At 33.5% G+C, this 14,228-nt stretch overlaps 2 protein-coding genes across 4 annotated transcripts in view; one reads left to right on the top strand and one right to left on the bottom strand.

The window, feature by feature from the left end:
* The window catches only part of LOC145690438 (uncharacterized), a 467,263-nt gene that overhangs the window by 236,031 nt on the left and 217,004 nt on the right, over window positions 1–14,228 (bottom strand). The gene's annotated exons all lie outside the window — the stretch shown is intronic.
* LOC145670004 (uncharacterized) lies at window positions 9,548–13,507 on the top strand. Its single transcript, XM_081738368.1, has 2 exons — window positions 9,548–10,229; window positions 13,398–13,507. Exons 1-2 carry the CDS (start codon window positions 9,548–9,550, stop codon window positions 13,505–13,507), a joined length of 792 nt encoding a protein of 263 aa, XP_081594494.1.

Here is a 14,228-nt window from a genome sequence, read left to right as displayed (position 1 = left end):
ATTCTTCTATCTTTATCAGATTTACATCATAAGAATACGCCATAATCTGGTGAATACCATTCAGCTCTAGATCCTGGTTGTTATCTTTGTTTTTTCTTATAGCGTACTCCAGAATGAAGTTGAATAATAATTCGACAACGCATCTGTTTCAGGTCATTCTCGACGAGGAACCTCGTGGACAAGAATTTTCCTACGTTGATTTTACTTTGGGATTCGTTTAAACACATCTTAATTAGTCTAACTAGCTTTTTCGGTATTCCAAATTCAGCAAGAACGTTGTATAATATTTATCGTTTAATAGAATCGTAAGCCTTTCTAAAATCAATAATTGATTTACCGGGATATTGTATTCCCATTTCTTTTTGACCCTTTGTCGAACGGTAAATATCTGGTCCATAGTTGATTGATTTCGTCTAAACCCATACTGATAATCTCTAATATGAGGCGTGTTTTTTTTAAGTAAGGTCCGTTTTTTTTTGTTTTTTTTTGTAGACACTAGTAGTTCGCGCGCATACCACAACGAGCGTGTGCGTCGTGTACCGGCATGCCTCGGGAACAACTGTGCTCAGTTTCAGCTCTGTAGCTGACCTGTACGGTTGTGTTTTGTGCTTTCACAATGTTTAAGACTATCAAGTCGCACGCCGCGTGTGAGGTTCGCTCAGTGATACGATTCTTGCCAGCAAGAAACCTGTCTGCTGCAGAAATTCATCGACAGATTTGCGAAGTGTACGGTGATACTGTTATGAGTGCAAGCAAAGTGCGTAAGTGGGTACGAGAATTCAAAAATGGCCGTGACAACGTCCATGATAAGGACCGCTCCGGTCGCCCTTCTTCGATTACAGACGATTTGCTGGCTTCAGTTGAAGCGAGGGTTCGTGAGAACAGGCGCTTCACAATAACAGGTCTCTCGAACGAATTTCCTGACTTGTCGAGATCAGTGCTTTACAAAATTGTTTCTGAACACCTAAAGTTTAGAAAACTGTGCTTCCGTTGGGTCCCGAAACTCCTAACAGAGGACCACAAAACCAAAGATTTGAGTGTGCGATGAAGTTCTTGACTCGTTATCACGAAGAAGGTGACGGCTTCTTAAGTCAGATCGTAACTGGAAACGAAACATGGGTTTCGCATATCACGCCCGAATCGAAGCAACAGAGCATGGAATAGAGACACACACACTCACCTCAGTGGCAACCGTTACAATGATGACGGCGATGTGAAAACGGCAGTGAACTCTTGGTTATCGGAGCAGGCGGCAAGTTTTTATGAAAAGGGTATTTTGAAATTGGTTGAGAGGTATGATAAGTGTTTGAACAAACTTGGCAACTATGTCGAAAAATAGAGTAAAGTATGTACTTTCTGAAAATACATTTACTTTTTTGAAATAACCTTTCGTTGTGTACTTATGATCAAACGGACCTTACTTTAAAAAAAAAACATGACTCGTAATTTCATCTGCGTACATGATTAATCTTGCTAATAAAATGTTTGAGAGGATTTTATAGAATGTTGACACAAGAGAAATGCTTCGAAAATTATTACAATCGACTTTGTCCCCTTTCTTGTGAATTGGAACAATGATTTATTCGTTCCACTCTTGTGGTAATATTCCTCCTTGTTTCAGATAAGGAGAATGAGTTTGTGTATCTTGTTCCACAATTCTCCCCTCTGACTAAAATTAACTCAGCCAGAATTTCATCTACATCCGTAGATTTGAGTTTCTTTAATTTCTTTACAGCAATTTCTACTTTTGTTCGGCTGACTCTGAAATTTACGGTTCTGCTGTACATTTACCTTTCCTCACGAACATTAGTTTTTGGCTGCGTGTTAAGCAAATTGTCGAAGAAATCTTTCCATCTATTTAAAATACTACCTGTATCAGTAAGAACTGTTCCGTCGTCTCTCTCTAATATATACGCACGAGGTCGATGCCCTTTCTTAAATTCGTTCATGCTCTTGAACATGTCTCGAATCTTTTTATTTTACTATTACCTTTAAGTTCATTAATTTAATTTAAGCTTTCAAAAAATCGCGTTTCTCTCGTCTAAATATTTCGGAAGTTTCCCCGTCTGATGTCAACGGAATTTAGTGTAGTTATATCGTTCAAATTTTGTAGCGAACACAGTTTCGGCTATTTTCCCTTCTCCGTTAGTTCGGTGCATTCCTGGTCCAACCATGATTTGTTCCTACGTATTTCCGCGTGCCCCAATTTTTCTCTAGCTGAAATTTTAATGCTATCTCTAATTTGAACCCAAGTATCCTCAACAAAAGAGCTCTCAAAACCTAAAAACAAGAATTTATTACACTTCAATCTGGTATTTCCTCCACCTACTTCCAACGTTTTAAAAGCATATAGTTTCTGATGTATTGAAATTTCATTTCTTATCGATAGTATGAAACGTTACAAACAGTTGTATTGTAAATTTCCGTAAATGTACTTCAAGTGGATTTGTAAACAATCAAAGGTAGTTTTGTCAAGTTTACCAAAAAGTCTAAAATACGCCTCTTGAAAACAACTCTTATTTGTAAAAAGATACATGATGATCGCTTTTGGCTGTTTCAATGGTCTGCCCAAGCAACTTAGTAAAATTTCAGTTTAGTATGACAATAGCTGCTGCTTTTCTTATAAGTAAAAGAAAGGGAAAGCTCGATGAGGTGAGTGTAGGGGGCGCCGAAATCTCTAGCTACGGTTCTGCTTACACTTCATTTGTACTCCTCCTTATAAAAACCATTTAGTTTCATTATTTTCTTCTGAGAATATAGATCCCAACACTTAATAATTAGACTACTTATTGTCTTTTCAAGTGCAGAATAACACCTGTTCAATATACATAGTCGTAGTGTCTTGTAGTAATGGACCGCCCCCCTCACCTAATAAAAACCTGTACCCCTCTCAACAAAGATTTCTAGGAGCGCGCCTGATAACATTTAATTTTCACATTCAGTAGTATGGGGCATTTAGGTAAAGAAATGCTAGTTTATTTCGAAGGAATCACAGAAATAATTCTCTATATATTAATTAGCTAAAAACACAAAAGATTACGCATATATAATACCGTTAAGGTGTTGTTCGTAAATATAAATTTCAGTACAATAAGTACTACATGAACAGAACTAATATTGCCACTACAAAAGTCTTTTCTTTTAATTTGATCTATAAATAGTGGGGCATCCGAATCCTGTTTCCTGCTTGCTGGATATATATTTTACCACTGACTATCAGCGACACGATAATTTGTTGTATCTCTAATTGTTTCATATACAATGATATATTGTGGAAATAAATGAACATGTAACGAAAACCCTGAAATTTAATATCTTACTGTGAGTACAAAAGGAAACAGTTAATTACGACTTTACCATATATTTTTGTTGTTTTTAATTTGTGTTTTATATTCAATGTTGTTGGTGTTAAGTTATGAAGATGCTGAGAAAATAAACAATCAAACGTTAAGTAACTTAATAATAAGTTAAGAAAGTTTTTTTTTCCTCCAAGAAAAACGAACGTCCCTTCGTAATCAAGCCTACATGGTGAGACTGCATAGAGAGCACTTGGGTATTCTATTAACACACTTAAATATAAATTAGAATATGCAGTAAAAATTGTATCATGTCATGTTCAGTATAAGTTCATGTCTTAAGAGTATTTCTATTCTCATCATAAAGGGTACATCTGCTCTCATCATAAATGGTCTTGTCATAGGGGTATTTGTTTCAAATATTCGATTAATGTGCTAGTCTCGCTACCCTATACAACCACAGTTTCATACGGAAAGTTCCCTAATTATTAAACTTCCACAATATTACTAGCATTTAATGGGAGGAAAATGTTCGATGACATATATACCACATATACGATTGGCATCTCATTCAACCTGTGAGAAAATGGAGTTTTTTTTCTTGAACCTAAACCTAATGCATGATGTATGGTAAAAACACAATTTATTAAGATTAAACTAATAAGGAACTATACACTAAATCAGCTACTCATTATGACGCTAGCAAGATGACAGTTCACAGCATGGTTAATCAGATGTCTACTGCAAAATTATAACTAATTCTAAAACTTCAGTCTTTGCTTAACTATAAATATTGTTCGAATTTAGGACATATTAATTGACTGATCGCATCGAGATCAACAGTGACATACTTGAGGGCAGTGCACAGTTTTTCACAAAAACGAATGTTATTACTTTTAGAGATCGTTCGTAGCCAATCTGATGCAATTGGTAAATGCAATTAATGATGTAAATAATTAAGATAGAATGTATTATTCATGTATTTATGCATTACATATGAAAAATGTACATTATTTCACACAGAAGATTGTGTTGTTTAATATCTATTAACAGGGACTAAATATTGTAAGTGATACATATACTTTTAAAAGGAGTGCCTTAATTGTAGCTGTGACGGATTTTTTAAAAAATACGATTTGAAATTTACCTTATTCTAATGGCCTAAGCATGATAACAATATCCATGTCAATATTCATGTCAATATCTATGGCTATTTTCTAATGGCACTTGGAAAACTAACCAATTATATAACGAAAAGAAAGTTTTCGTTCTCTGCTTTTTCCATTCTGTTTCGGAAAACCGTGGATAAACATCGTTTCGATTAGTTATTCCTTATAGGGAGGCGCCTCAGTATTCTGTCGCATACGTTGCTATGCCTATATGTCTAACTTCCGGATAGCATACATCCATAACGATGCGACTAAGAAATACAAAGAACATTAAAGTCGCTCTTTAGACAATCCAACTGATCCCAAAAGGCTAAAAATTAGGTCAGATGCAGTGGTATCTCCTGAGAGAAGTCATGTCATTAAAAGAAACTAGAATTTTATCACATAATTCTAACATAGGGAAGTTTACCTAACGTACTAGTGCCTATATACATCTTTCTAGAGCAATATGAATAATTAATATTTTTCTGACCAGAGTATATACTTATTTAATAAAATTAAGGTAAGTCGCAATCGTTTCAGTAACGTTATCTTCATCAGACGTTAACTGGCAGAAATATCTTCATAACATTAAATTAATATTGTTGTATAATTTTGTTTTAAACGAATTTTAATTATTTCCTTTTCTAATTTTAAATTTTAAATATGTAACAAATCAGGTATTGTATAATTTATTATTTCTTTTTAAATTTTTTAGTATAACTGTTTTTTGATTATTATTATCTTCCCTTTTCCCAATTTTTATTAATATTATTATTTTAATAAATTATTCCAAATACCAGTTAATTTTGAAGTTTCCTCTCAATTCAATGTTCTATTATATGATTTTATTTTTCTTGCTTCTCTTAATAATTTTTCATATCTGTATCGTTCTAACAACCTATTCCATAATTAATGTATTTGAAGTCCGTTTGTCTAATTCATTACTCTTTCACTTGTTTCTCTCTTAATCCTTCTCGCTTCTTTCAATTTTCTTCTTCTTCTTCATTATTATTATTATTATTATTATTATTATTATTATTATTATTATTTCCTTTTTTAGACCTTGGACCATGTCTTGATATAAGACATGATATAGATGGGGAAGGAGTCCAAGGTCTAGAAGAAGAAAATAGAATAATAAGAAAATGAAAAAAAGGGCGAAGGATTAAGAGAGAAACAAGTGAAAGATTCATGTATTTGAGGTCCATTTGTTCAATTCATTAATTATGAGAAAGATTATTAGAACGAATGAAAGGATAAAAATCATGGATATGAGAAATTATTAAGAGAAGCAATAAAAATAAAGTTATATGATAGAACATTGAATTGAGAGGATACTTCAAAATTAACTGGTATTTGGAATAATTTATTAAAATAATAATATTAATAAAAAAGGGAAAAGGGAAGATAATTATTCAACTGTTCTACTAAAAATTTTAAAAAGAAACAGTAAATTATAATAATACCTGACTGTTACATATTAAAAATTTAAAATTATAAAATGAAACAATTAAAATTATACAACAATATTAATTTAATATTATGAAGATATTTCTGCCAGTTAACGTCTGATGAAAATAACGTTGAGTTACTGAAACTGTTATGACTTACTTTAATTATAATAAATAAGTATACTCTGCTCAGAAAGGTATTAATTACACGGCCACACACACACACACACACAACAGGAAGTTCTGTGCACCGGCCTCCATGATACGGATTCAATGTATTTTGTTATGATTCCGTGCATTTTCACACGGTGCAATCTCGCACGGTGCTCATTATCGAGCAATTTCATACGGTCCTGGTTAACGCATTAATCAGTCAGCACGTGTGGTGCATTTTCACACGGTCCATCTGCAATCACGTGATTCACCCTGAAACTCCTTTCACTACAAGGGGAGGGAGGAAAGAACAAGTATGAACTAAGTAAGAACAGAGAAAGAGCAAATACAAGTTAAATATGAACAATTGCAATTAATACTAGAGAAGCTAGAAAAAAGAAAAAATTAACAAACACACGTTATAATAAAGAAGAGGAAAATAATTACAAAAATAAAATAAAACTAATAACGAAAATAATAGCAAATTAAAGTACATGAAAATAAAAATTCAGAAAAACAAATAATCTTGCGAAAACAGACTGAAATGTGTTACTGGTTTCCACTCCAAATTGATATCGTCTCTGCAGGTCGACTTTCAAGGCATTCTGCGGCTAAGTTGATCAAGATCTCTATTTTCGGAAATAATGTATGGACAATAAAGTCATTCTCCACAGCAAAGAATAAAATAAGCACTTTGTTAATGAAGTCGGAACCCATTGTTTAAAAATAGAAAGATGACTTAAATAAACTTTTATTTTGTGATTATTCTTTTCCTGTTACTGCTTAGTTATCTCTGCAGGTGCGTATGGCCATGGTACACCTGTGAATCATGTCATTGGAGGGTGGGGGATAAATAGGGTATAAAAGAATCGCCCTTGATGTCTAATTCCTTAATTTTAGTGTTTTCGTTGTTGGGTGAACATAGTGATTCAACGTAGAAATGGAGTTTATAACAACTAGCAGAGGTAATCGTCTCTTAGTTCATGCAGGGTTCCAGTACTACATGCAGAGAGAAAACAGGGATCATACAGTATGGGTAAGTATCGTATTAATAGAATTAGGATTTTCTGTAAAAATTCATGTTTCCTTTTTTTATGTTCTTAATTTCTTTTCTTTTTGAGGGGGGGGGGCGAAGGCTTCATATAATATGACTAGACATCGGATTTATATGCAAATGCATTGTTTGCTCGTATGCATCTCTGTTAAATTTGGTAGGGGTTTCTAGAAATAATAATATAGTCCGAATTTGAAGCTTTGTAGTGCATATAAATGCATATTTCAAAGGTTAGAGCATATATTAGTACTCAAGAGCATATTCAGCACATTTTATAAGTTTTTATTTCAGATGTATGCTTACAACATGGATTAAATCCAGTTTTAGTTTATATTTTCAATACATTTACATGCCTATGTAACGGAAGGGCTTTTTGCATGAGAAGATGGAAGAATTCCTAATTTATAGACGACCAATAATGTTAGAAACCGATCACCAGAGCAGAAATGCCCACAATTACCAAAACGTTAAGAGAAATCTGATAATAATAATGACATTGTAATATCGTGTCGACATCAATTCAGAAACAAGAGATACGAGTATTGCTACTCAGTGAATGCTTAGCTCTAGTTGGTGAAGTTCGACACGAGCTCCGGTCATTTTCTGGTAAATTCGGGCACTCCTTGAAAAAAAAAAATGACGGATCTTATTGGGAGAAACTCCAACTAAAAATAATTGAAGCCATGGGAAAATATCTCCAAGGGTTAAATTTCAATTTGCCAGAATATATATATATATATATACTACACTTGCTCCTCTGCGTAAATATTGTATAGTAACATCTATTGATGTTAATAGTTCATTTTCTGGCTACAAATGTCATAAACGGATACCAAAAAATGAAGAGAAGCATCTTGTGATACACTGTAAGGCTAATTGCGGGAAGAGTAAACCCTTGAAAACGATTATTATTATTATTATTATTATTATTATTATTATTATTATTATTATTATTATTATTATTATTTGTACAATGGAAACGTGTAGACTCGTATTATTTCGTCCCGGCGGGAGCTCATGTGGTTCGGATTCCACGTTAATAAGTAGGCCCACGTCTCATATAGACTCGATGCTGAACGGAACGTTAAACTCAAAATCAACTCAACTAGTATTATTTCGTGTTAATTGAATCCACTGTAAAATACAAATGTCAAGAAAACCAGAGATCGTGTTCTCATATAACTTAATTCCATTATTTGTGTGTGTTTTAAAACGTTAAGAGTATGTAACCTATAACTATTATAAAAGTAAATTCTAAAAAAAAAAGTCCCTGAAGTTGTATGCATATTTCATAAATATTAAGTGCATAAAAATCCGATGTCTAGACATGACATGTTCTCGTAATACATGTTAGTTTCTTTTAATGAAGTAGGTTGGCTTATATTGTGGATTTAATACATTCTTAGTTTTCTTGGTGGTTCTTTTCATAAACTGGGCACCGATCGTCTAAGGCACTCGAAAATATGCAATAATGTATGATATCTTACTTTATGATATCTTACATGTATGATGGTATTTTGAAAATTTCGTAACTTTTAATCTTTATCTGAATTACAAGAACAGTATCTGTATTACTTTTAATCTTTATCTGAGAGGACAGTATACTTGCTTCTCTAAAGCATAAATATTTTTTCACGTTGTTTTAGTACTTCTAATATAGTAAAGCCCCAATTATCCGCGGAATTTGGTAGCAAGGGTACCAGAGATGGCGAAAATCTCCGATAACCCAAAAATATTTCTGCATAAACACTGTTTTATTGTACGAACAAGACATAATAAAACTTTTAAAATATGTACAATACAGCAGAAAATTGGAAATATTGATTTTTACAATGCAATTTATTTTTATGTATTAGAACATACAGTACATATCTGCGTACGGATTGTCATCCCGCAGCGACTCGAGTACTTATGAAAAATAATAGTAGGCGGCTGCAGCAGGGCTTAAAAAAAGTACTCGCGGATAATCGGAGCTTTACTGTGTTTAAAAATTAACTTTCTTTCATGTGATATTTTGCCTAAACAAATATCTACACATATATAATTGCGTAAAAGGAAGTAATAACACAAATTCGCATGTTTCTATGTTTCATTTTTTAAACAAAAGATACTTATGAATAATAATTTATTTTGTACATTTGTAACCGAGCAAACGCTTTTTTATGTGTGTGTACGTTTATGCGAAAACACATTTCAATTGTTTATTTCAGAAGCTGATTTTTTTTATTATTATTATTTTAGGTATGCATCAACAGACAGAAGGTAAATTGCCATGGCAGGCTCAATCTGCCCAAGACAGAAGATTAAATAGAAGTTGTGGAAAGAGATCATCAGTGTGTACCTGATGTTGCAGTTTGCGAGATACGAAAGCGACTTTCAAATTGCAAGAAGAGAGCAAGAGACGAGATCCTTACACCAGTGTCTGTTATCTTCAAAGAAGAAATGGCTGTTCCAATTAATCAAGGTCTGGACCTAGTAACCTCCATACCATCGTATGATCAGAAGAAAGGGGGTTTAAATGGTGTTAGAAGAAAATCACTCGGCATACATCAAGGTGCACCGACTCCTAGAAATATCTGCTTTCCCGATTATATGATTCGGTTTGAAGATGGCACCTCGTTTTTACAGTACGACACACTGGAAGGAGACGGACGAATTCTGTGTTTTGGTTACGAGGGTTTGAAACCAGCACTGAAGGAAAGCGAACCATGTTTTTTTGACGGAACGTTCAAGAGTTCCTGTAAGTATTTTTCCCAGTTATACACCATACATGCAGACATAGGAAGCACACATAAGACACTGGTTGTACCGGTCTTGTATGCATTGTTGCCAGATAAAACAGAGCGAACATACGAACAACTGTTTACATTTCTTAAAACGTGGTCTGGCCAGAATGAACCTCGAGTGTTAAAAATAGATTTTGAACTTGCTGCAATCAATGCGTTGCGTGCAGTGTTTCCCAATTCACAGGTTTCCGGCTGCCATTACCATTTCAACCAGAGTATCTGGCGGAAGATTCAGAGTATAGGTCTCGTCGAAGAATACCTCCACAATGAAGATGTACGCCATCATGTTCACATGTGTAGTGCATTGGCATTAATACCAACAAGCAGGATCGATGAAGGTTGGCTCACCGTCATGGAGGACTGTCCATCTGGCCAGAAAATCGAAATGTTCAACGATTATTTCATTGAACAATGGATGGATAATCCAAATGTTCCAAGAGAAATATGGAACTGCAACGGTCAAAGGCACAGAACAAACAACCCAGTGGAGGGTTGGCACAATAAGTTAAATCGCACCATATCTAAGAGTACACCACATATCTTTGAGCTTGTGAGTGTATTAAAAGCAGATGCGACAGCTAGTTTTCATGCTTTCGCGAGACAGGGCTTAGACTGCAATTCGGAGAAGCGTAGAAAATTCACTTACATCCGTCTTGACGAACGATTGCAATTAGTCCTGGAGAAGCTAGAAAATGGCGCAGACCTTAAAAATTGCTTGAGAAGCTTGAGCTATCTCCAAAAGCTAAGATAATGGGCTATGAACTGTAAAAATGGGTTGACGACGTACAAAAGTAGAAGGTTCCATCTTAACGACGTGCTGCTCGCTCGGAAAATAAGATGACAAGGTTCTTCTTAGAACCGCCTTGGAGTGTGGAGCTAATATTGTGTGTTTTACAAATCACAACGTTTTTCTATGCTCTAGGGCGGGCACATTTTTCTTCGATTGTTGAACTACCTGTCTGAATTCTCTGATGTGCTGCTTATTTTATTCTTTATTTATTTTAATATGTGATTATTCTATCTTCTGTCCCTAATTATTTTAATTTTTGATTATTCTTTATTTGTTCTTATTTTCATTTGCTGTTCTTTATGTATTAATATCAATTTCCGATAGTTTCTGTTATTTTTTTCATTTATTTCAATTTCTTATTGTATATGCTATTTTTCTCTCCTTCTTTACTATTGTTTTTATTTGCTGATTTCTTTGTTCTATCTTGTTCTTTGTTATTTTAATTTCTGCTTACTTTCTTCATTATTCTTTTTGTGAAAGTGAAACATTTTCTAAGCTCTCCTTCTCTAATATTAATTGCAATTGTTCGTATTTAACTTTTATTTGCTCTTTCTCTGTTCTTACTTAGTTCATAGTTGTTCTGTCCCCCCTCCTCTTGTAGTGAAAGAAGTTTCAGGGTGAATCACGTGATTGCAGATGGACCGTGTGAAAATGCACCACACCTGCTGACTGATTAATGCGATAACCAGGACCGTGTGAAATTGCTCGATAATGAGCACCGTGCGAGATTGCACCATGAGAAAATGCAGGTCACCTTTGTTATACATGATCCAAATTTCGAAACCTCAAGACGATCGATCGTGTCAATTTTTTTTAATGGGTAAAAAACTTAGGTGAATTTTCATATGTAAGACAGCACATACGTTTTTCGCCCATAAAACAAAATTGACACGGTCAATCGTCCTGGGGTTTCGAAATTTGGATTCTATGTAACAAAATACATTGAATCCATACCATGGAGGCCGGTGCACAGAACTTTTATTTTTCAGTGTGGTTGTGTTATTTAACTAATAGTTCCAGAGTCAAGAGGATGAGTTTATATGAAGCTTTCTTAACTTAGCTTGTAACAATAAAATTTCAGTTTTTAACTGATGACTTTCCTCAAGAGGAGATACTAGGCCTAATCATATGCCATGAGGTATCAACCCTATAAAGAACCCTATATATACAAAGAAAGTTTTTTTTTTTTACTCCAACGATTAACAAGTAACTTACATTAATGAATAAAATATCCGTTTGATATTCATCGTAATCACGCAGCTGCTCTGTACTTTCACAATTGCAAACACAATCATATTACAATTCAGAAATGCAATAGCCGTTATGATGTCAAATAGCCGTTATGATGTCGTAAAACTATCTGAAAGAAATATATTTCCTTATAGCGTTTTTTTAAAACGTAAAATATGAACATTTTATTTGTATTTAAAAAATGTCTGATATTTTGGCGTCCAGAATAAAATACACTTTGTTTTACAACTAAGTATGGTGAAGAACTTAGATAAACTCGTATTTATTTATATACGGGATATATTCCATTGAAAATTCATATTTACTTTTAATATTACAGTATTATGTAAGAGTAAATAGTATATTGCTATCATATATCGAATGCGTTGTCGAATTTCAGATATTTTAAAATTAAGTTTTGATTACTGGAAAGGGATTTTAAGAAATGACAATAACAACATGGCTTTGATAAACAAATCATCTAATTTGCTACAAATTTACAAACTGACGAATCAATCTACGCGACGTCCACCGGAAAGTTATTTAATCTGAAATTGGAGAAGCCGAAGCGACCTCATTACAAAACCAATTGGTGTTTACATGTTGGTATCAGCGATTAATTACAGAATTGCCACAAGGAAGAGAAACTAATTTGATGTGAAATTTTCTGTTTATTATTATTAAAACATAAAATAGCGGAAGTGAGAGAAGGAAGAAGAGATAAACCGACAGAAATCTGTATAAAAAAAACGAAATTGAATTTGAGAGAGAGCCGATAGACTAAACGAAAACGAAAATCAAAACAAGCGTGCAAATACATTTGGATATAGGAAGGTTAATAGGCTAATGCGGAAGTTCAATGTACTGTTTGTTGTTAGGTGCGGTGATGGTTATGCTGATAGATAGATAGAAGCGTGCCGAAAAGTGTAGCGGCCTCAATTATCACAAATGAAGCGATTGGATTGAAACGATCAACCACAGATTCCATACATATACACTAGCACAACGCTCGTGGTTGGTGGCGTATTTTCAAACACATTCTGTAATGGAATATGCGTTCAGACGGAGATTGGATCACGTCCCTAATTATTATGAAGATTGTCAACACACACACATACCTACCTTTGTCCCTCTCTGTCTGTCTTTCTCGCTTTCCTGTTCTGTCTCGATGAAAGAAAATGGAACTATTATACTTACTTCTTTATATGCTTTCGGATAGAACTAGAACCGAGGAAAGGAAACTAGACAGAGAACGATATTTAATATTATATATATCTTGAGTAATAATCCGAAAAGTATGAGGTTCACTCGTAGAATTCATATTTGTTCCCTAAAGTTTAAGCTGGCTTCACGCTTTGATAGAATTTTAAAACTTGAATCTTACGATTTTAAGCATGAATACTCATATTATACATGGTGGAATTTTCTTTGTAAATATATATTTTTTTCCTTTGAATTCATGTTATATTTCGTGATTTAATTTCAGGTTCAGATGACACAATTCTTCGTGATTCTGAACTCTTGATAATCTGTATTGTTTTCAAAGACATGATTTTATTTAATGCAAAGTTAGAAATTGATCTTGTACGAAATTAAGTGGGTTAATGATCAAATTTTGGAATGTACGATTTGTTCCGACTGTTTTCAAATATATGATATACCAATTTTGGTATCCCTTTTTATGTTTAGCGTCCCTTTAAAGTAATGACCCTATATGAGACATGAACCTACAGTTTAAAAGTGCAACCCAAACGTGATGTGTTTATATCTTAATGCTCTCCCACCGAGAAACGAACCCAGGATCACTTGTACAGTTCTATTTTTTTACTTCATAATAAGACGTAAAAACACCAGCTATATTCAAATTGAAAATATGAGATAAAAGTTGTTTAAAAAAAAAAAACATCTATCAACTCTCTAAAAATAGGTTAAAACCACTCAGTACTGTTAAGAAGTTTTCCTACAGCGAAAATCCTGTTCATTTGTCCTACCTACTACAATATTATATATATATATATATATATATATATATATATATATATATATATATATATATATATATATATATATATATATATATATATATATATATATATATATATACTTATACATGTTAGGATCGTGAAGATTATGTAGAACAACTCGTAACAAAAGCATGCAATACTGATTAGAAACCTTTCATTTTTCAACCCCAAGTTTGATAATCAATGACTGAAGAATCAAATACATGCAAAACTATGGTGTTTCACACACGTATTAAGCTTGTTAAAGCTTATCGATGTTTAAAATTTTGGTCAAGTGGAGACCTTTAGTTCCC

This window comes from Thermobia domestica, chromosome 1 (genome assembly GCF_964235325.1).
Source record: "Thermobia domestica chromosome 1, izTheDome1.hap1.1, whole genome shotgun sequence".
In the NCBI taxonomy this organism is placed as follows: Eukaryota; Metazoa; Arthropoda; class Insecta; order Zygentoma; family Lepismatidae; genus Thermobia; species Thermobia domestica.
Note: the sequence above shows the minus strand (reverse complement) of the source record. Positions and strands in the feature narration are given on the sequence as shown.

Excerpts from the sequence above, each read along its gene's own strand:
- LOC145670004 (XM_081738368.1), top strand. The coding sequence starts at position 9,548 with ATGGCTGTTCCAATTAATCAAGGTCTGGACCTAGTAACCTCCATACCA. Across the intron at positions 10,230-13,397 it reads AACAAGCAGGATCGATGAAG|GTTCAGATGACACAATTCTT; the intron begins GTTGGCTCACCG and ends ATTTAATTTCAG.